Source organism: Microcebus murinus, chromosome 3, assembly GCF_040939455.1.
Source record: "Microcebus murinus isolate Inina chromosome 3, M.murinus_Inina_mat1.0, whole genome shotgun sequence".
Classification (NCBI taxonomy): domain Eukaryota; kingdom Metazoa; phylum Chordata; class Mammalia; order Primates; family Cheirogaleidae; genus Microcebus; species Microcebus murinus.
In genome coordinates, this window is record NC_134106.1 from 100,926,210 (window position 1) to 100,950,207 (window position 23,998).

The window sequence follows — 23,998 nt, forward strand, 5'->3', positions numbered from 1 at the left end:
TAATTATATGTTGCTTACAAGAGACATACACTGAAGTTAAAGAATAGAGAAACATTGAAAATAAAAGGATGGAAAAATATATAAACTCTAAGAATAAAACCTGGTATAATTATATGAACATCAGAAAAAATAGACTTTAAGTCAAGAATCACCAACAGAGATAAAGAGGACACTCTAAAATGATAAAAGGGTCAAGTAGAAAGGCAGAGTGATTGTAAATCTATATGATCCAATAACATAAATTCAAGATTGAACTATAAATGCAATATTGAACTATAAAGATAGGTAAGTCAACACACATAGTTGGAGGTTTTAACATACTTCTTTCAATAACTGACATAATAAGCAGAAAAGAAATGTCAGAAAAGATAGAGAAGATCTGAACCATATAATTAACACACTTGATATAACTGACATATACGTAGACATTGTACCTAACAAGTTCAGAACATACTCTTTTGAAGAGACCCATGGAGGATATGCCAAAATTGACCAAATACTGGTCATAAAGCAAGGCCCAACAAATTTCAAAGCATTGAAGGCATTCAGAATATGTTCTCTGATCACAGCAGAGTTAAACTAGAAATCAATAACAAAAGGTTAACATGAAAATCCATTAAACATGATGATTTCTTCTGGGAAGAGGCTTAAAACAAACACGCAAACCCATGCATATTCATGCAAAATATTCTAAATAACCATAATAAAGAGCTTCAAAAGTCAACTTTTCTCACTGAGGTCAGGTAAGATTGGATTTGATCCCAAATGTGTTATGGAAAAACATTTTGGAGAGAGGAGGCAAGATGGCTGACTGGAGACATCGGTCACCAGATTGTCTCAGAAAGAAGGAAAAGTGTTGAGTTACAAAAACATAGCACAGGTGTAATTTGGAGGGAAAAGTGCCAGAAACTACCAGAGATTCCATGGGAAGAAGCTGTGGAGCAGAATAAGAAGTAGTAAGGTTTCAGCAGAGACCAGCCTCTGAGGAATCTATAACTCCGTGGGAAGGGTAGGTGTGGGTGTTAGTTTTTCCTCCTGCACAACTCTGGCAAAGTATACGCTCCCAAGCTGCTAGAGCACTTCTCTACCCTCCTGAGCCCAAAAGTTGCTGCCACCAGTGAACTGGGAGCTTCTCAAGAACAGGGCACCGGGCCACCAGCCCCTGAGGTTGCTCCCCCTCGCCACAGACCCGAGCCAAGGCGGCAGGCACCATGCTGCCTCTCCACCCATCCTGCACCTTCATCCTCCCCGGGCAGCTTCAGACCTTCAGTTTTCTTGTCACTTGCCTCATGTAAACATTTCCCAACTCCTGCCAAGACTGTGGTAGCCACAGGGGACCTGTGTGATCCCAGAGTTTGGACATTCAGGGGAGGCTACCTTCAGGGGAGAGGAGAGTGCAGCAAATCAGGGGAGTCCCTTGGGACAAAGGGGACCAGAGTGGACAGCTCTTCTCCACGCAGACTCTTCTCCTCCTCCTTCCCTCCCCTGCCCACAGCTGCCAGCACAGCAGTGGCAATTCCCACATGAGTTGGCATGGGTGCCCAAAGGGACGATTGAGCTGGAGCTCTCAGAAGCGGCTGCTTCCCCTCCGTTGGTGCACCTGCCACACCGAGGCTTCCACGGAGAGCAGAGCTCACGCCTTTCCTCTTAAAGACCTGCAGTGCACCACGGGGTTCTCGAGCTCTGAGCTCCCTCCCTGCCTGCCCTCCTGGTGCTGCCCACCTGGCTGCTCCAGTAGAGCAGAGTCTATTCCAAAGTGGAGGGACATTAAACCTGCTTGAGCACTATATGGGCAACTTGGGACCAGCATGCTTCTCTCTGGCACAGTCAGGGAGTAAACTTGCGGGACCAGAGGACACGTCCGCTGGCCAGATCCCATACCCCCAGGACTCAATTGTGTTGCTCGGGGGGCACGGAGAGGAGATTTGTGAACTAATCTTAGAAGGCAAGGGAACCCACACAGGTGAAACTAAAAGGCAAATGCAGTGTGGGTCTGAGCTGCAGTGCACTTGCGGAGCACCCCTCCCCTCACAGGAAAGCCGCTCTCTGGTCTGGGGCAGGATGCTGGGCAGAGAAGCTTCCAGCCTGTGATAGCACTGCTGGGGAGCTCTGCCGCTCCGGGCTGCTGCGTGTGGCCAGATGCCAGAAGGAGACCTGCAGAGCAGGGGAGTGGAAGAAGAGCGAAACCCACTCGTGACAGCTAGTCTGTGAATCCTATACTGCTCCTCCCCCACAAGCAGACTTTCTGCCTTGGTGGGGCTACTTCAGCCCCTCCTCGGTGGCTTTCCACAGTGGCCTGGCAGCTGACCCTTGAACCTCTGCTGAGACAGCTCTTGTGCCTGCCTTTGGTGGAGCCTGAACACAGGCTCATCAGACCCAGACCCGCCTAGCCTCACTACTCCACCTACCTCTGCTGTGGTGGAGAATGAGTTCTCTGGGGGTCCACGGCCCCACCCCCTGCCTAGGGGCATTGGAGTGTTTCTCCTGACTAACTACAGCTGGTCACAGGTCCCAAAAAGCATCACTACAACTGGCTTTTTCCAGCAATCTCCACTTACTGACAGGGAGGACAACTTGTATAGCCCATTATAGTATCTACTGACTCAAATCATACAGGGTGTGGCTGACTCTTACCACAAACATCACCTACCGTCTCAGACATCCCAATACAATTCATGCTGTTAAGAAGACCACAGGGCTGGGGAATGAGAAAGGATTTCAAAGACCTCCATCTCCCCTAGTCCACAAGAGAAAGAAAATCTGCCCACGCATGTAGTACACCATTACTACAGCCTACAAATAACTAGAAATTGAGAAAACCAGTAAACTAAGAATATCTATAACCAAGGTATCCATCTATCCAGAACCTAGACTCCCATTAAAGTACCCACAAGCAAAGCCAAAGGTCCTTACCCTACATATGCTACAGGCATAACCTTAAGAATAAAGGAGAAAAAAAGTCCTACCTAAACAAAAGGAAATCCAAAACAAGAAGTGACAGCTGCTCCAGATGAGAAGGAATCAGTGCAAGAACTCTGGAAGTATGAAAAATCAGAGGGAAAGGACCTACCATTAAAGGGGCACACCAGCTCTCTAGCAATGGATCCCAATCAAAATGAAAATTCTGAAATGACAGATAAAGAATTCCAAATATGGATTGTAAGGAAGCCCAGTGATTCAAGAGAAAATGGAAAACCAACTCAAAGAAAAATAATTCAGGATATGAATGAGAAATTTACAAAAGAGACAGATATATTTTTTTTAAAAAAAGGAATAGAATTTCCAGAAATAAAAAATTCATTTAGGGAAATACAAAACACATTGGAAAGTTTTAAGAATAGACTAGACTAAGCAGAAGAAAGAATTTCAGAGCTTGAAGACAACTCTGTTGAATTAATCCAGTCAGTAAAAATAAAGAATCAAGTCTACAAAAAATATGAGATTATGTAAAATGGCCAAATATAAGAATCACAGGCATCCCTGATGATGAAGAATAAAAAGCAAAATGCCTGGAAAACTTATGACAGGGAATAATTGAGGAAAATTTCCCTGGTCTTGCTAGAGATTTATACATCCAGATACAAGAAGTTCAACAAACACCTGGGAGATTCACTGCAAAAATGGCATCACTAACACATACAGTCATCAGACTGGCCAATGTCAACATTAAGGAGGATCTCTTATGAGCCATGAGATGAAAACATCAAGTAATTTACAAGGGAAAATCCATCAGACTAAAAGCAGACTTCTCAACAGAAACCTTATAAGCCAGAAAGGAATGGGGTCCTATCTTTAGCCTTCTTAAACAGAATAACTGACAGCCAAGAATTTCATATCCTGTAAAACTGTTTCATAAATGAAGGAGAAATAAAATCTTCCTCAGACCAGCAAACACTAAGGGAATTTGTCACCACTAGATCTTCCCTACAAGAAATGCTTAAAAGTGTTTTATACATGGAACAGAATAATTAATACCTACCAGTGTAAAATCCAAAAGTTAAAATTCACAGCTCTCATAAAACAGTAACACAAGGCAGAGAACAAAGCAACTAGGTAATAATCAAAGTGATGATCAGAACAATATCTCATATATCAATACTAACACTGAATATAAATGGTCTTAATGCCCCCCTTAAAAGATGTAGATTGGCTGAATGGATTAAAAAATACAACCTAAATATATACTATCTCCAAGAAACCCATTTAACTAGCAAAAATTCTCATAGACTCAAGGTAAAAGGATGGAAAAAATATTCCATGCAAATGGAAACCAAAAGCAAGCAGGAGTAGCTATTCTCACATCAGATAAAGTGGACTTTAAATCAACAATGTTAAAAAAAAGACAAACATTGTCATTATATAGTGATAAAGGGGTCGAGTCAACAAGAAGATATAACAATACTAAATATATATGCACCTAACACAGGAGCTCCCAGATTCATAAAACAAATTCTACTAGATCTAAGGAAATAAATAAATAGCAACATCATAATGCCCAGGGGCTTTGACACTCCACTAACAGAATTAAACAGATCATTGAGGCAGAAAATTAACAAGAAACCACTGGACTTCAATGGAACTCTACAACAAATGGACCTAATATACATTTACAGAACACTCTATCCCAAAACTGCGGACTATACACATTCTTCTCATCACGTTTTTCAAGACAGATCATGATAGGCCACAAAACAAATCTCAGAAAATTTATAAAAATTGAAATCATACCTTATATCTTCTCTGACCACCATGAAATAAAACTAGAAATCAATTCCAACAGAAACTCTCAAAATTACATAAATAGATGGAAATTAAACAACCTTCTGCTGAATGATCCTTGGATTATTGACAAAATCAAGATGGAAATAAAAAGTCAAATTGAATGACAAAGATGACACAAGCTTCCAAAAACCTATAAGATAGAGAAAAAGCAGCGCTAAGGGGAAATTTCATACCCTTAAATACTTGCATCAAAAAAACAGAAAGATCACAAATTACCAACCCAATGTCACACCTCACGGAACTAGAAAAAGAAGAACAAATCAAACCTAAAGCCAGCAGAAGGAAAGAAATAACGAAGCTCAGAGCAAAACTAAACAAAATAAAAACCAGAAAAAACAATACAAAGGATCAATGAAACAAACAGTTCTTTCCTTGAAAAGATATGCAAAATCGATAGACCACTAGCTAGATTAATGAGAAACAGAAAAGACTCGAATAAACTCAATCAGAAATGAAAACGGAGACATTGCAACTGAAACCACAGAAACACAAAATATTATCTGTGACTACTAGAAAACCTAGAGGAAATGGATAAATTCACGGAAACACACAATCTCTTAAAGTCTGAATCAGGAAGAAACAGAAATCCTGATTAGACCAATAACAAGTAGTGAGACTGAAACAGTAATATAATTTATTTTTTTAAAAAGCCCTGGACCAGATGGATTCACAGCTGAATTCTACCAGACTTAGAATTGGAACCCATTCTACTGAAACTGTTCCACAACACTGAGACAGAGGGAACCCTTCCTAACTCTTTCTATGAAGCCAGTAGTACTTTGATGCCAAAGCGATGAAAGGACACAACAAAAAAAGGAAAACTACGGAACAATATCCCTTTGAACATAGATGCAAAAATCCTCAAGAAATACCAGCAAACTGAATTCAATGGCACATCAAAAACATAATCCACCATGATCAAGTGTGTTTCGTTTCAGGGATGCAAGGATGGTTCCACATACACAAATCAACATATATGATTCACCACATAAAGATAAGTAAAAACAAAAACAATATGATCATCTCAATATATGCAGAAAAAGCATTCGATAAAATCCAGCATCCCTTCATGATAAAAACTCTCAACAAACTAGGCATAGAAAGAACATACCTAGAAATTATAAAGGCCATATATGACAGACCCACAGCCAACATCATACTGAATGGGGAAAAGGTGAAAACATTACCCCTAAGTACGGGAACAAGACAAGGGTGCCCACTATCACCACTTCCATTCAACATAATCCTGGAAGTCCTACCCAGAGCAATCAGGCAAGAGAAAGAAATAAAGGGCACCCAAATAGGGAAAGAGGATGTCAAATTATCCCTGTTTGCCAATGATATCATCTTGGGGCTAGAAAACCCTACAGATTCCACCAAAAGATTCCTAGAATTTATAAATAAATTCAGCAAATTCTCAGGTTATAAAATAAATGTATACAAATCAGAAGCATAGCTGCAAAGAAAATAAAATATCTAGGAATCTACTTAACTAAGGAGATGAGAGATCTCTACAAGGACAGCTATAAAACACTGATGAAAGAAATCATAGATGATACAAACAAATACAAAAACTCCCTTGCTCATGGATTGTAAGAATAAACATTGTTAAAATGTCCATGCTGTGCAAAGTGATTCACAAATTCAATGTAATTCCCATCAAAATACCAATGTCATTTTTCACAGATCTAGAAAAAATAATCCTAAACTTCATATGGAACAAAAAAAAAGCCCAAATAACCAAAGCAATCTTAAGCAAAAAGTTCAAATCTAGAGGCATCACATTACCTGCCTTCAAATTATACAAGGCTATAGTAACCAAACCAGCACAGTATTGGTGTAAAGGTAGAGACGTAGACTAATGCAATAGAATAGAGAACCCAGAAATAAAACCATATAGCTATGACCAACTGATTTTTGACAAAGCAGACAAAAACACACACTGAGGAAAGGATGCCCTATTCAGTGAATGATGCTGGGAAAATTGGACAGCCACATGCAGAAGAATGAAACAGGATCCCTATCTCTCACCATATACAAAAATCAACTCAAGATGGATTAAAAACCTAAATGTAAGACCTGAAACCATAAAAATTCTGGAAAAAACTATAGGAAAAAAATCTTCTAGATATCAGCCTAGGCAAAGAATTTATGACTAAGACCTCAAAGGCAAATACAACAACAACAGAAATAAATAGGACATAATTAAATTTAAAAGTTTCTGCACAGCAAAGAAAACATTCAACATTCTTCAGGCCCGGCGCAGTGGCTCATGCCTGTAATTCTAGCACTTTGGGAGGCTAAAGTGGGAGGATCACTCAAGGTCAGTAGTTTGAAACCAGCCTGAGCAAGAGTGAGACCCTATCTCTACTAAAAATAGAAAGAAATTAATTGGCCAACTAAAAATATATAGAAAAAATGAGCCGGGCATGGTGGCGCATTCCTGTAGTCCCAGCTACTCGGGAGGCTGAGGCAGAAGGATTGCTTGAGCTCAGGAGTTTGAGGTTGCTGTGAGCTAGGCTGAGGCCACGGCACTCTAGCCTGGGCAACAGAGCAAGTCTCTGTCTCAAAAAAACAAAAACAAAAAAACAACAAAAAAAAAACATTCTTCAGAAAGTTACCATAGGATGTGCTCTACCAAAATGTAGGTGCAGACCAAGGAAGAAAAGAAAGGGGTCCAGCAAAGAGAAGAACCAAGAAAGAATGAGACAGAGAGAAAGAGAACCCCTACGATGATGACAAAGTTAATCTCAGGATAACAGCACTGTCCTGAACAAAGACTTCAGGACAGATGGTGCCAAGCAGATCAAATCAATAGAATACCTAGATGGGTCTGGACATATTGAGAAGAAATTTAGACACCTGGAGGAGAATTTGGAGATGAAGTACATAGAAAATGATAAGTATATAGAGAGCTAAGCAAATAAACAATAATAAAAAGCAATTAGTATTCCGTAGAAAATAATTTGTGCAAGAAAGAAAAAGTAATCATAGTATACTACATGGCTCAGCTGTGAATAGAATTTCCATGGTCATAAGAATGTCAGCCCTGATACTAATCTAAACAAAGTGATACACTAACTGGGGAAGACGAAAGAGGGCCGGACGTGTGATTCCGGACGTGTGATTGTGTGGAGTAGTGGGAGGTGGCAGAGTGAAAAAGAACTACATCTTCACCTTTCACAGTGGGGCATCAGTAGACCAAGAAACAGTGGTATAACATGTTATTAGTGTTAGTGACAGGCAAATAAAAAAGAAATAATTAAAAGGTTAAAAATGATTCATTCTAGGGAGTAGAAAATATAGTCTGGAGGTGGTGTAGGGTGGGGCAGAAAAAACTTTTCTATTTTTTTCTTGTCAAATTATTTTTTTAATTTTTGCCTTGTCAAATGATTTGGCTTTTTAAACTACATGCATGCATAACTGATAAAATAAAAACTCCATTTGAGAAACACTCAGGCACAGTGAATACGGGATACAGCTTTCCCTCCACATGCAGCATTTGACAGATTCTTACACAACGGCTTTCTCGGGATCTCGAGGGAATGTCTCCAGGTTGCCTGTGATATAGTAGAGAGAACACCATAAGGTCCCTTCCATGTGTCCGCCTTGCGCAGCCTTATGGAAGTATTCGCCAGCTAACGTCTGTAAAGAGAGATGAATAAAACATCGAGTCTTCCTGACTGGGCTGCTTTCACCAGAGATGAGGTGGTGAGAGACTTAAAGCCTGACATGATCACAGGCTTGTAACTTCTGATAGCTTTAAAAAAACAGAACAAAACAAAACCAGGAGAAGCCGACAGTTCCAGAAAGGAACCCAATCACAGAAGCCAGCCCCTAGGATGCATGACCTCACCTGAGCTATCCCGTTGATTAAGTTTACCCAATAAATACGACAACTGTCACCATGAATACCATTGCCATCTCATTTGATCCTCACATAACCCCTGCAGGCTAGATGGAAGGCTTTATCAGGAGTCACACCAGGTGAAAATCCAGGCATTTGCTTTCCTAACCTCGCTTAATACTTTCTTCAAACTCATGCGTAAAAATTGCATTTCCAGTAGGAAGGTGAGAATTAGAATTTGACAATAAAAAAATCCACACTCCCAGATGTGTGGGAGGGTTACCAGACATTTGCAATGCAGAAGAATATACAGCCTCCTGTGTCATCAGCGAGGAAGAGGGAAAGAATAAGAACAAATACTTAAACGGATACACTTCCACTGATCACTGTTATTTTTCTTAGGAAGTTAACTATGGTTTTTAAAAGCATGGGTTTGGAGTCAGGCAGACTTGGGTTCAAATTCCAGTCCCACTCCTTACTAGCTGTGTGGCCTTGGCCGTGTTAGTTAATCTCTCCAAACCTCTTGCCTTCAATTGAAAAATGTGGCTTCTGTTAGCAAAGGGCTGTTGTGAGGATTAAATGAGATAACATATTCTCCAGGTTTAGCACAGTGCTTAACAAAGAATAATCTTCCAATCCCTCCCTCCCCCAACCCCACTCTCAAACCTGCTGTCGCCACAGTCTTGTCCCCCCTAATAACTGCCACCTCCATTCCTCCATCTTAAATGCCAAACACCCTGGAGTCATCCCGGACACCGCTCACACCCCAATCCATCAGCAAATTCTGTCACCTCGACCTTTCAAATACCTGTCGGATCCCATCACATCTCAGCCCCACCACTGCTCCTGCCCTGGCCTCACCCACCATCCTCTCTGGCTTGGATCCAAAGCAGGAACCCCCCACCCCCACTCCCACCCACGCCACCCTTCCGTTAGTCTCTGTTAGGATCCATCACTGCCCTGCTCAAGGCTGTCCAGCGGTTTCCACCTGCCTCAGAGCAGAAGCCGAGTCTCACACCGACCTCGTCTGCTACTGCCCCGGCCTCATCTCCCACCCTCCCCTCCTCTCCTGCTTTCTGCGCCTGCTGCCCTGGCCCCTCTGCCGCTCCTCTAGCATGCCGAGCCTGCTTCTTTCTTGGGGCTTTTGCTCTGCCTGTTTTCCCTGCCTCTGAATGTTCTGCTCCCAGATATCTGCAAGGAGTCCGTACAAGGTCAGCTTCTCAGAGAGGCCTTCCCTGGTGTCCCTCGCATCATAACACCCCCCAGTCTCCACCCCGTCTTCCCTGTCCTGTGTTATTTCTCCCCATGACAGCTGCCTCCCACTCTCCCTTCCTCCTGCTGAATCCCCAGGGCCCAGCGGAGCACCTGGCGTCGGGTGGGTGTTCACTAGATTTGGCTGAACGCCATGAGCTCGGGCTATCATCATCATCATCATCATCATCAATGCTGCTATGAATAAAGAGGGCTTACACTTCACACTGGGGCCAGGTCCTGACTCCACTAAGTGTATGGCTCAAAGTTACTCGACCTCTCAGAGCCTCAGTCGCCTAGTCTCCAAAATGGACATAACCGCAGTAGCTGGTGCAGGGCAGAGGGAGGATTACCTGAGACTGCGCATGGACGGTGTTTCGCCCCCTGCTTAGCGCAGAGGAAGCGCTCAATAAACACGGAAGATCGCCATTGTTGCCTTCCTTATTATTAAATCTCGTCTCACACCAAGCAACCCTAACTGGACTCAGCTTTCTTTGCTTCCAGGAAGATCAATCTCTGCACCATCTCACGCTCATCCCCTCTCCTCCCCCGTGCTCAGTCTCTGCCCCCCTGCCCCTGCCATGAAGCCTTCCTGACAGCTCTGCCCCCCTCTCCAGAACTGTTTGGGTCACACCCTTGACCACACACTTGCCGCCCTTCGTTCTTCACTATCTTGCCTTCCTCCCTGGTCCCCCCAAGCTCTGTGAGGGCAGCGACTGTGTCTGGGGCTGCGTCTTCAGCCCCCACAGCGCCTGGCCACGCGGGGCGCAGCGCACCCGCGACGGGCTGCCCAGCTGCCGAGCTGACCCACGTCCAACTCACTTGATTCCTTCCAGGAACTCCCGGGAAAACGCCATCCAAATACAGGACTCCGAGATTGTACGATGCATCTGGGTTCCCCATGTCTTCTGCTTTTAACCAGTACTTTGCCGCTTTGGCATAATTTTTCTTGAATTTGTGGTAATACCATCCCAGGCCATTGACTGCTTGATGCAATCCCTGAATTTTAGAACAAGGAAGAAATTAATTTTTTTTTAAAATGAAATCTAAAGAGATTTGGAAGCAATTGTTATGGAAGCATTCTGCCTGAGTCTGAGCGAAACCCTCGCTTTCTCTATTTTGGGGCAGATGGCGTTAAAGAAACGCTAAGCGCTAGGAAACATGAGCTCGCCTCAGCGACTTCCCAGGTTCCTCTCACAGGCTGCCGCGGGGATTTCTGGCTCCCGCTCCACAGTGCTGCTGGCCCAAACCGCTGTCCCGCTCCTGTGGCCTCCAAAGGCCTACTATCGCCCTGAGCTGTCAGCAGTGCCCTTAAGTTCATGAGCACTTGGCTCAGGCCTGAAACTTGCCCGGGCTGGGACAGGTTCTAGGTGACCCGCCTGCCCGTCTTTCGATTCCTCTGCCCTGAACACCGACTGGCACTCTGAGCGAAGCACAGGCGCTCGGGGCCTGCTGGGCGCCCCTGTTCCGACAGGGAACACAGAGACTGGTAGAGGCAGAAGCAGAAGGCAGGGGTGGTGCAGAAGCAAGGAGGGTTTCAGAGCTGTGTCTAAATCTGGAACTGGTACCAGAGAAGGGCCCATTCATGTCCATTTGGCCCCTAGCCTCCTGTTCTTGCTGAATTCATTCTACAGGTACAGGTGCTGTCTGCTTTGCTCCCACCTGGGCCATATGACAGCCTCGAGCCTGCTTGTTAAAAGCTCAAGAGTCCTGCAGAGGTGCGAGTGGTCCTGACAGAGCCTCCTGCCCAGCCGTGAGACACCTGTGTGCACAGCCAGGCATACGGCACCCTCATTCCTCACTTCCTGCCCGACCCACGCGAGACCATGAACAAGCAGGGGAAAAGAGGATTTGGGGGCAAATAGTGTCCTTGCCTGTGTAAACTTGTTAAGTCAGAGTCTAAGTGGGCAACCAAATCTCTTTAGCCTCCCCTTTCACCAGTGAAGAATGGGTGTCTCTGGTGTCTCTTAACGATAGATGCCCAGAGTCCCGCCTGCAGCCTCCTTGGCCTGCAGTGACTCCCAGAAGGCTAAACTTCTAGTCTGCACATTGAAATCCAGGTGCCAGAAAGACCTCTCGTGAGAAACCAGCAAAGCTTGTTAGAATATAAGCTCCATGAGGGTTGGGATCTTGGTTTTCTATCCCAATCACAGAGTAGGCACTCAATAAATAGCTGACAAATGAACAACAGCCACTCTTTGAATGATGCAAAACAAAGCAGAGTCCAAACCCTAACCCTCAGGACGCAGAGTAGGGCTCACATCTGCAGACTTCCCCAATACCCGACCTGAGAGGGCCACGTGTGGACATGTCAGTGCCGTAGATCAGTCATGGGAGCATTTTTCCATGAGTTTTTCAGCTGCCAAGGTAAGCTTCCACTAAGTATTGCAGAATGCACTTTAATGAGGTAATAGATCAGGCCATACCGTAGTGGCCAGAACCATCTTTGGGACAAGCCCACAGAAGCTACACAGCAAGATGCCTTTGCATAGCTCAGGAGGCCACAGCTTTATTCAGGTGCACCTGTCACTGCTCAAACGTTTTCAAAACTCCTTCCTCAGGAATTGCACTGGGTCCCAGTTTAGGAGACCCACAAGGAATCCTATCTTACTGATGAATGCTCACACTTTGTTCTGGATGTTCACCCAGCTTGATCGACAGATCTGCCTCTGTGTGTCTTTTGGCTAGTTCCAAAGATCAAATTATGTGCAATTTTCACCACAGTGCCCAACAAAGAGTAGGGACTTAATAGGTCCTTGCTGAATGAATAATGAGAATCCCATAAACACTTTTAAGGACATGACTATTCCAGACCATAAAACTGCATTTCCCAATACTTCTCTAAGCTCTGCTAAAAATCCACCCAAAATATAGCACATTAGACATCACTTCACCACTAGGTGAGGAGATGCAAATTTCACACCAGCCAGGAAACCCCCTCACTGCCCCACTTTTTAGGGTGCGCTGGAACCAACGCCCTCAATGACAACCGCGAAGTTCTTTTCTACTCCTGCCCTCTAATTTGTGTTGAGGTCAGGAGTTGGCGTGCACATGGGGGAGCTCCCTCTTCCTGGGTCGTGTGTCCTCTGGACAGCACACGATGGAGGGAAGGCCTCTTGGGTCTCTTACTGCATGCTTTGACTTCCTGCTCTAGAGAAAGAGACACTTTGAGCTCCTCAAGGAAAAAAGAATGGGAAAGAAAAATCAGCACGGTCACTTTAGTGGTCTTCATTGTTACAGCAAATACTAGCAGCCTTAGAGCCCATCCAAGAGCCCAAGGGGCTATAAAATGCCTTGTCAAGGTGTAGAATTATAGACATTTCTACAAATCCATTTATTTGCCCCTCTGCATGCACGCATATGAGTGTGCACGTGGGTGTGGTGCACTGGGCACGTGTGTTTGCGTGTGCATGTGTGTGTGTGTGTCCTCACCACCAAGCAGCGTTAAAACCTCTATTCTGTAGCACTGTATCGAAACTAGCTGGCTTGAAGACACCACTGAAGTGTACATAACGACAAAAGCAAAATAACTCCTAAACCTGGCAATAAACTTGATGAACAGCCCAGTTATCAAAGCACAAGGAGCAAATGGGAATTGGACACGACAGGGTTAACCTTCAAAGGAATTAGGCTGCTGGTTTTCCTAATTCAATGGCATTTACACCCATTCAATCTCCAGGAGTCCCGCTGCTTGTTATCAGGGCAGCTCTGATTATAATTTTAGCCTTCAAACAAAATCAGCCTGAATGCTATTGACTGGAAGGTGAATTCAGCTTTTGAATTTTGCTGCCCCCATTGTGGCAAGTTTCTGCATGCATTGTAACTCAAAAGTGACTAATCACGGCAGTGCCACAACCCCTCCCCACCTCGCCCCGCTTCCACCTTGGGCTCTGTAGGAAGAGGCCGGCCACTTCCTCTTTTAGACTTGCCAGCGTGTGGGCGTGTTTCCCCCGACAATATGCAAGTGTTACCTTGGAAGCCGCTTTCTTCATCAGCTCTAAGGCAAGCCGTCTGTTCTTCTTCACTCCTTGACCCTAAACATTGATAAACAGCAATGACTATGAAGAAAATAAACCCAGAGCGCACTCAACAGCATCGCACAGATCCATCAGAGTTCGATATAAAATATTTAAGAATAAAATCCTAACCTTCTCCATTTAAACCCGATACGAAAGATCTATATGCAGTGCTGTTACACCACCACCACCACCGTCACGTTATTATTTTGCTTGTATTTGCGGAACGAAGGTAACCAACCCCAACCTCCCAGTTTAGCAGCCCCCACCGTGTGAACTGCATTCCCGTCAATCCACAGGTGCTGTTGGGAGAAGCCATGAATCAGGTCGGATGAGTCTGGTCATCCTGGATGCTGTCCCCTAGGGATTATCTAATTGGCCAGCCAGAAAAAGCAGTCTATGTGTGTTGGACAGTCCAGAGTTATTATGCTGTCACTTGCAGCCTTCCTCGGTCCTGGCTGAGGTCCCCAGGGTGGAACATCGTGGCTTCAGAGGCAGCTTGAGGACCTGCCACGGAGGAGACGGAACCCAGCAGAATCGGTAGCCTCAGATGCAACTGACAGAAAACTAAGGTTCTTCGGGCAAGATCAAGATTTTTCCAGAAGAGGTGGTTTGTCCACCACAGAGCGACATGGGTTTGGGGGTTCTTGTCACAAGACAGGAACTCTGCAGACCACATGGAGATGTCTGGAGGACCCTGTGGGGAACTGGTGGGTCGGAGGGGGGGGGGGGAGGTCCCTGAGGTCTCTCTTGACACAGACAAGGGGAGCCAGCTGAAAACTGCAGCTGCTTCCAGACTCACTTAGAATTACTGATGCTCCCCACCCCCACGTGCCACACGGGGTCCTCCTGGACTCAGACACAGCGGTTGACAGGATCGCACGTGACATGAATATGAGAGGGCTTTGCAACAAATACAGCTATTAGCTCTATTTAAGTGCTTTGCTGGATGGTAAATGGAGACAGCACTAGTTAACATTCCTGTGTTACTGAACGTGGGCCAGCGCTGTCTAGAACATCTAATCGTCACATCAGCCCACCCAAGGTGCTGCTGTTATTCCCATCTGAGAAACTCGCCTGGGGTCACCCAATGAGTGAGGAGTGAGATCAGGATTGGAATCCAGGCAGGTGGACTCCAGAATCCAAGTTTGTAACCACCGTGCTGTTTTCTCCCGCATGTTTCAGCTCATAAGCTCCTTGCAGGACACGGGAACACGCAGTATGGGCCTGACTGCTATTTTTAATGACCCCAAATAAAACTGTGAATCCAACCAAAGGTTAAATTATACACATCAAGTTTCTACTAGACTTTAACTTACCTAGTTAATAAAACTCATGAGCTGGAGCTAAGTGGAGGATGAGAATATTTTTCAGAGGTGCACCATTACTTCATTTAATTAGAGAGGGAGAGGGAAGAGAGAAGGACATAGAAGGATACTTGGAATAATGGGATGCGGAATCAGACAATTTTTTTGGACTTCCAGAAAAGCAGCAGAGACACCAGAATCAGAGAATCAGAACCTGGTTGAACTCGAAGTTTATCTCCTCCAACGTCTTTGTTTTGAGGGAGTAAAACTAGAGCCCAGAGAGGTTGACTTATCCAAAGCTTCACAGTTAGAGCTGCAACTACAGCCCAGATATGATTTCTAGAGTGGGGAGGTGTCCGGTGTCCCTGCTGTTTAATCACACGGGGAATAACGTGTCGGGAGAAGATTTGCACCGTACACGAATCCGAGTGCTACTGGAAGGTGCCACCTGAGGGAAACGTAAAGCCCCGCACACAGGCAAGTACACAGCACGTACTCAGTGATTATCCACTGAATGAACTGATGTAGCACAGTGGCTGCCGTCCAAGGCAGAGCTTCATCCTCGTGTGGATGCCAGATGGGACGGACTGGACCGCCTTGCACAAATCACAGCCCCGCCCTGGCGCAGTCTTTGCACGCGGCAAGCCAGGTGCCCCACACGCCAAGCGCACTTGCTGTTCTTTACATACGGAAAGCACATTTTCGCACGGGGCACTTTCATGTGAATATCGTTGGGGAGACCTTCCAGCCAGAGGTGAAAATCTTCCCTGAGATGCTGATCAAGGGCTTCCTTCATCCCAACCAGAAACAGCTTAGCTAGAACGTAGGAACCCCCTAAAAACTCGTGGGAAATCAGACCCCAAGGAAACATGTCACTCCCACAGTCATTTCGTTACGTATTTGCCTCTCCCTCTAGACTGCAGGATCCCCGTGGGCAGAAATAATGTCTGCCTTGTGACTTTATCTTCTCCACACTTTGGACAATGACCAGCCCCAACTTTGGAGAACAGGTGCCACCCCTCTGCTCCTACTGACCCTGTCCTCTGTCGTCCCTTCCAGTGTGTGAGCCCCCAGAGGTCAGGGTGTGGCTCGGGCATCTCTCTGCACCTCCACACGGCACAGAGACCGGCACTGGTCAGCCCTGGCTGGGGCCCGCCGAGCAAACACACTAGTGCTCTGGCATGTGGCTGTGGTTCAAACACTTCCTACGCTGGCTTGGCAGCCAGAAAGAGACGGTCTGGGCTCTCAACTCGGAAACCATAACAACCAATAGGTTTCCAGGCTTTGGCACGGTAGCGAGGGTTACAAACGTAGCAAGAGTCGTGGTTGTCAGTGAGTGAGTGGCCACAGCTGTGCTCTGGAGCTAGGCCTGGCCATGGGCATACGCGTCCTTGTTGGAAGACACTCTGCTTTGGGGGGCAGGCAGCTGCTTTGTTTGGGCATGAGCATACGGTCCAAGGTTTTCCTTACCAAAGCCACAGCTTTTTACTTTTCCAAGGTTGATGAATTGGTGTCTCTGTGTTTGGGGTTGAAGAGCAGACTGTGAGGCCAGACCGCCTGGATCCCAGACCGAGGTGGAAATGTACCAGTTGGCAGACCTTGGGCAAGTCACAAGCCCTTTGTGTGCCTTTGTTTCCGTATATCCACATATAAACAGCAATCGCAATCCACTAAGGCACCCACCTCACACGCTGGTGTGAGGACGAAATGCATTAATCCTCGTGAAGCAGGGAGCACGAGCTCAGTCAGCGTGAACTATCACTTGCTTTGTGTAGGGCACCGAGCATTTCACAGTTCCCGAGGCCCAGCGGTTACGCTGTCTGTTCCATCTGCCGTCCTTACCATCGTCCCACGAGATCACGTGACTCCAAGGACATGCACGACGCATGCAGAGGTGGGACTTTAGTGCCCATCCTCGTGTCCTAGGCTCTTCCCACCCCTCTCCTGTCGGCTTACAGCCAAAATCTTCATCTTCATCAGCAGGACTGCAGGGATCCAGCCGATCACACTCCGTGTTTAAGCTGTGACTGGAGGAGAACGCTGCCGGACGCGAACTCGCAGCACCTGCGGAGGGGAGGGGGCTGGGGGCCGCATGCCGATCCCTAAAACACGGTGTCTCCTCCAGAAGCCCACACTTCTTGCAAAGAGAATCCAGGCGCCAAACATAAGACTAATGATTAAAAAGGAGGACAGGGATCTGCTTCTGACGCTGCCTCTTTCACCAGCATCCCTTTCCATCAAGAGTGACAGCAGCATACACTAAGCCTCTTCAATTCCCGGCTCTGTGTGCCTGCACGCCCACAGGAAACCGCTCGGGATGTCTGATAAGAACTGCACAACTCAGTACGAACGAAGTGATCCTTACCTTGAACAGCACAATGGCATAGTCGTATATTAAGGCAGGGTCCCCGGTCTCCAGCGCGCCCTTGGCGTACCACTCGATCGCGGCTTCGGGGTTCTTGGCCACACCCTGCTGCCCCCAGAACAGCATCTGGGCCAGCCGTTGCTTCAAGACAACAGCAGTGGAGAACAGTGACTTTCCCGTGTAACGCTTAATATAGGACTTTAGCAGGTGGGAGGACAAACCTAGTTTACATGTTTTATATGAAGAAGGAAGGATTCGCTAGACACACTTTTTGTCTTCCAACTGGAGGCCAGAGCCCTGAACACGGACTTATGTAAAGGCAAACTCTTAACACAAGCCGGAAATGATCCGCATGTGTGTGTGCGTGTGTGTCTATCTCTGGCATCCAGGGCCAGAGCTGGATGGAGCTTGGTCAATAATCAAAACTCTCTCCCCTCCCCCCAATGCCCACTCCTTTGGGTGCTATAGCCTGTCTTTTTGGCCCTGTGATCAGCATGGAGGTCCCTGCACACCTTGGTCATTAGGGCACCCTTCTATAGCACTAATCCCCTGTCTCCTCACTTGTCGACATGGCTGGCTCCACCACTGGACTGGAGGCTGGGAGCTCCTGAGACGTAGCCCCCCGAGATGTTATTTGTCTTTGCCCCCGTCCCCTTGGCCCCCACCAGCAGAGCTCAACAGAAGCTCATAGAAGCTGCTCAGCAAAGATGTGCTGAATGAGGGAAGGAAGACGTGCCCATTGTTAGGAAAGTTAATGCACGCACCTAGGAAATGGCTCTGGCATTGGCATTTCCAGAACTAGGAACTGGAATTCCTTCCTGCACTGGAAAGACTGCAGGTGCCCAAGGATGGGACCCGGGCACCAGGCATTAACATTCTGGCCTCATGTGGGTACCTTATTGCCTTTCCTTCTTCCTACTTCTCCTCTCATCTCCTTCTCTTCCCCTTTCCCTGCAAATACTTATAACTCCCAGCAAAGTATCCCCTGAAATGCAAGGACAACGTCTGCAGAGGGGTGAGAGACTGGTCACAAAAGAGCCTCTGAACTGCGTGTTGGTTAATGCCTGTGACTCTTTTCTCTTTTCCGTCTCTGGTCTTCTGCCCACTTAGCAGCCCCAGAGGCTCTTCCCTACGCAGCTGTGCTCACCGGGAGCACTAAGCCGAATCCAACCCCGTCCTTTGGGAAGGAGGCTTCCTCCCAGTGCAGTCAGCCTTAGCAGGCTCCCATCAAGGGCTTTTCTTCACAGTGAACTCATAGCCGGGGAGCTGAGGGAGGGCGTCTTCCCAGCCTTCTGCCCTTTCTTGTACCTCTTAAAAGTCCATTCAAAAGACAAGAGATGTTCAAAAGACAAGGTTGATCCTTGTGGCCTAACACATCATAAATCACTTTCTATTGTTCTCCTAGCTGAATTCAGGGCCTTCTTCTCAATGCTCATCTAATTTCTCCTGCACCCCACGAGGCTTCTTGCTTTTCTCTCTGATGCATGCACCAAAATACATGACGGTAATCTTTGGGGCTGCACGTAAACATTGTGGCTCTCTCTCCTTCTGGGTGAGTAGCAGGACTACATTCCAGCCCACCTGAAGTCAAGAATGGCCATGTGACTTTCTTTGGCCAGTGAAATGTGAGAAGTGACTTGTGCCACTGAAGTGTTAAGACTCAGCCTGTAATGTGCCATGGCTGTGGCCCTACTGTGATGGTTCTAGAAGCCTCTGTCAGCTTGGGTCCCTAAGGGACTGTGAGGGCAGAGTCCCCCTGACAACTCCCATTGGACATGCCGTGTGAGCAAGGAACAAAATGACATCGTTTTTAGCCACTGAAGTTAGGGATGTTTTGTTACCAGGGCATAACCTGGTCTCTCTTAGCTGACAGAACCTCCAAGACAGCAGATTGCTTTTACCTGAGCTGCTGCGTTGCCTCGGGTAGCTTCGTGCTTCAGCCACATAAAGATGTCGCCATCTTCTTTGGTTTGTACCTTGAGTATTTCATCATCCTTTAGTCTAATTGTTTCAACATAAGCCTAGGAAAGAAGGACGGAAGGAAAAAAGGAAGGAAGGGAGGGAGGGAGGGAGGGAGGGAGGGAGGGAGGGAGGGAGGGAGGGAGGGAGGAAGGAAGGAAGGAAGGAGGGAGGGAGGGAGGGAGGGAGGGTGGGAGGGAAGGAAGGAAGGAAGGAAGGAAGGAAGGAAGGAAGGAAGGAGGGAGGGAGGGAGGGAGGGAGGGAGGGAGGGAGGGTGGGAGGGAGGGAGGGAGGGAGGAAGGAAGGAAGGAAGGAAGGAAGGAAGGAAGGAAGGAAGGAGGGAGGGAGGGAGGGAGGGAGGGAGGGAGGGAGGGAGGGAGGGAGGGTGGGAGGGAAGGAAGGAAGGAAGGAAGGAAGGAAGGAAGGAAGGAAGGAAGGAAGGAAGGAAGGAAGGAAGGAAGGAAGGAAGGAAGGAAGGAAGGAAGGAAATATCCAAATGAATGATATGAGCATGCAAAAGACATGACCTTATTCTTAAACCAGCAATTGCTCGTGCAAAAACTATATGAGTAGCTGAAATATGAGGTGTGCCTACAATGAATAACAAAAGATCAAACTCTTTTTAAAATGAATGTATCACATCTCTTACATCTAAATGGGTGTTTGTTCATATCAAAGTATTTGCCTTGGGAAACCAAAATTATTTCCACTTCTCCTTCTATTGCTCAAGCTTGTTCAAAAGTCCACTTTATGCCAGTGATTTCAGAACCAGATTATACACATGCAGCATCAAAAAAGGTAAATCAATATTTTCTAAGTATAACCTTATTTTTGATCCTAAAGTATTACTATCCTGCATGACTAACCCCTTTTATTTCACAGGCTTAGCTTCAAATATCTTTTGGCTGTTTCCAAAAATTAAATCTACCCTGAAAAGAAGAGGGCATGTTAACTCTGAAGATGTGAGGAAGAATGTGCCAGAGGCCCTAAAGATGAATCCAAGGAGAAAGTTTAACAAAATGTTTAGAATTTGCACACAGCCTCCCAGGTATCTGGCTCCTTTGAAGAAAATAAGATTCATTTTGATGTCTAAATTTTTGCTGTTTATTAAAAATCCAGTCCCGTTGTTTCACGGTCTCACCTTATGCATAATGAAATCTATCCAACGGTGCCATGAGGGGATACTGGAGAGGTCTTCCCGTGCCCACAGCACACCACAGGCAGATGGTGACAAAATTGCCTTGTGGACTAGTTTGGGGAAGAAGCCTCAGAGAACCAGGCCTGACTCCCCTCTGGACTGTCTCTGTTAGATAAGAGCACGGAGAGTCAGGAACTCCAGTCTGCAGCCCATTCCTTGGAGGATCTCTCAGCTGTCACCTCCACTGTGGCCACGCGTGGAGCCAGGAGTCCCTTTCAGGGGCATTAGGGGGCTGAGACTCGGGGACAGTGCCAGGCTCGGAACCCAGCAGGTAGCCTTTCCTGCTGGACATCTAACCTGGGGAGGCCACCAAGCCAATAGCAACAATTAGAATAAATAACCATGCTCACTGCCTTTTTTTGAAACCAACTCTGTGCCAAGTGTTTAACAAATATTTTTTCATTTAATCCTCACAGCAAAGCTGCGGCCCAGGTATCACTGCCCCCAATTTATAGGCAAAGAAACTGAGGCTCAGAAGGTAAAACCATGAACTCAAAGTCAAATTATAGAGCTGGCCCTGTAAGCCAGGTTGGCTTGACTAAAGAGACAGCTCTCCGCGCCCCTACAAAATGTCACCCTGTAGCAAGAAGGAGGTGAAGCCCAGTCTGGGCGCAAGCCACTCTGTCTGGTCTGCTTTTTGCCGAGCATATGGCCAGCATGTACAGAGGCTGCCCCATGAGCAGGTGTGTCAGCTCTGACTCCAGGGACCCTGTTCTGCTGTAAGTCTGGAATTCCGCAGCCTGAGCTGTCCTGATAAGGAATTCTCAGCTGGAGGGTTTCTGTTCAGCTGCAGAGTGTGAGTGTTTGGGGTTTTGATTGTTTTTCTTCTCCTTGTTTTGTTTCTTCCTCCTCTTTGTCATGGAACTTGAATGAAAGACATGACACATGGAGACACAGTACCCACCCTGCAAGGACTTACACTCTTCTGTCTTTCTGCCCCTCTCTGGCAGTGATAATATATATTATTATTATTATATTATTGTTATATAATACATATAGCAACCATCACGTATGGTGGGCCAGGCATTGTTCTGATTGGTTTACTCATGAAATCTCTATAATCTAGTAAGACAGTCACCATCAATATCCCCATTTCACATATGTGGAAACTGAGGCACAGGGAGGTTAAGTAACTTGCCCAGGGTAAGATACTGAGTTCTTCAAATTTAGGAGTCAAGTCCAGGCCAGGGGGGTGTGGGCCCACACTCCTCAGCCAGCCTTACCGCCCTGTGAGGGACTCACGCATCTGGGAGGAAGCGACTGGTGAGGTGACTGTTTGACTATCGCCCTGTCCATAACACACTCTAGCTAACAGTGCTGTTGGGGGGCTTGGCAGAGACCCTGTTTCCAGGGGACCGGTGCATAATGGTGAAGAAGGAAAACATTTGTCTTTTATATCTGTCCCCTGACCTAGCCCGTCTCACTTCCCTGGGTGGTGCCGTTGAGTTCACCTGTGCGCTTTGGGCCAGTTACTTTATTTATGTGAGAATCAGTCTCTGCATTCACAAAATGGAGTTCAGCAGGGTATTTTTGCTATACCCAAAGCACTCAGCCTATTAGCCATTAATTTCTAACAGCGCATAGAGTTAGAAAGACCTAAGTTCAAATCTAGGCTCCACTACCCAGTTGCTGTGGGACTTTGAGCAAGTTCTTTAGCTTCTCTGAGTCTCAGTTGCCTCATCTATAAAATGGGAATAATATTGGCCTCATAGAGTTGCATGAGGATTACACGAGATTGTTTATGAGAGAGCTTAGTGCCTGGATTATGGCATGCTTTCAATAAATGGCAACTCAGCATGTTTTTTAGGGCCTTAATTCATTCTAAAGTGTAAAAAGCTGATAGCAGCTTAGAATATTAGCTCTACGAGTATCTGCGGTTTGATACAGCTCAAAGCCTTGTGTCGTGGGGATGAAGATGTACCTAAGATAATTTTATGCTTTAGAAAATAGAAAAAAATAGAATTTGGGGAGGGAATGTTGGGGCCAGAAACATTTAGAGAGCTCATACTGCATGCTGGGCTCTGTTGAGCGTGTGGAGTGATTGACTTATTTGTGCTCAACAACCATGTGGGGTGCAGCCACCATGGTGCCCACTTTGCAGGGGAGAAACTGGTCCGAGCAGAGAGTGGAGTCAGTCAGGCTTTCACACTCAGTGAACAGCGGACCTGGGACCTGGAACCGCACCATGCTGCCTGCTGTGCCAGGCAGACGGGCTGCTTCTCCATAGTTCTGGGGTCACCACGGCAGCAGCCAGCACCACTGGGGCCACACTCCTGAGGCCTTCCTTGAGAGCAGACCGCCCACAAAGACATCTGCACAAGGAACGGCCTTTAAAAAGAACAGCTGTTCAACTGTCCATTCACTCACACAACATTCTGTGACCACGAAAAGCCGGGGAGAAACTGTGGTGTGGAGAAGAAACACTGGGGGCGAGTTGGGGGGTGGGGACAGAGTCAGGTGGACGCTGGCAGGAACTGAGAGGCCCAGACTGACCAGTTCTGGGATCTTCCATGGCTTCCAGGGGCTCTTCTGTTGCCATTTTGCAAAATTGACCTCTCTCGAATGAGCAGCTCAGAAGCAGGAATAGAACCTGCTGGCCGGGTCACCAGAGCCCAATGTCTAGAGCTACTGCAACACTTGGGTCACACTGACAAGACGCTGCAGTCACTGGTGTTCGTCCCTGGGGAAACTCCGCGCTCACATCCTAGCCATCACCCCATCGGTGAACGCCAGCGCTGGCTCCGTGTCAAGCACGGCGCTGGGCACTGGGGTCACCGAGGAGCCCGCAGTCTCCCGGGACGCCCGCTCCGTGAGCCTGCACACAGCCCCCAGCACAGGAGCAATGGCGGGGCGTGCCCAGGTGTTATGATGGCACAGCAGGGAGAGATCCAGGGAGGCTTCCCGGGAGGTGACATCTGAGCAGGAGGGGTCAGTGGGGAAGGGGGCGTGGGCGTGGAGAAAGAAACCAGATCAAGGAGCGCCCCGCATGGCACGCGCTGAGCTAGACTTATTTTTCTGGGCAGGCACTTAACCCTGGCTGCACGTTACAGTCCTCTGAGGAGCTTTTAAAATACACGTGTATACATGTCCACATATTACACACGCGTGCCTAGGCCCCACCCCACGTCACTTCTTTCAGGCCCGCCACGGTGAAGCCTGTGCAGAGACACTCTGTAAGCCCCGGGGGATTCTGACAGCAGCCCGCGTCAATGGCCCAGCGAGAAGACAATGGAAGGGACAAGACTGGTGACAGAGCAACAGAGCATCAGGAGG

General features: G+C 46.8%; 1 protein-coding gene across 1 annotated transcript in view; it reads right to left on the reverse strand.

Moving 5' to 3' along the window:
- SEL1L3 (SEL1L family member 3) overlaps positions 1–23,998 on the reverse strand; it is a 103,053-nt gene that overhangs the window by 23,940 nt on the left and 55,115 nt on the right. The window contains exons 12-16 of the mRNA XM_076001150.1: positions 19,470–19,589; positions 17,569–17,709; positions 13,852–13,914; positions 10,703–10,879; positions 8,300–8,427 (exon numbers count right to left, since the gene is read on the reverse strand). Of these exons, the coding sequence (XP_075857265.1) occupies positions 8,300–8,427; positions 10,703–10,879; positions 13,852–13,914; positions 17,569–17,709; positions 19,470–19,589 (629 nt within the window). The remainder of the gene's footprint in view (positions 1–8,299; positions 8,428–10,702; positions 10,880–13,851; positions 13,915–17,568; positions 17,710–19,469; positions 19,590–23,998) is intronic.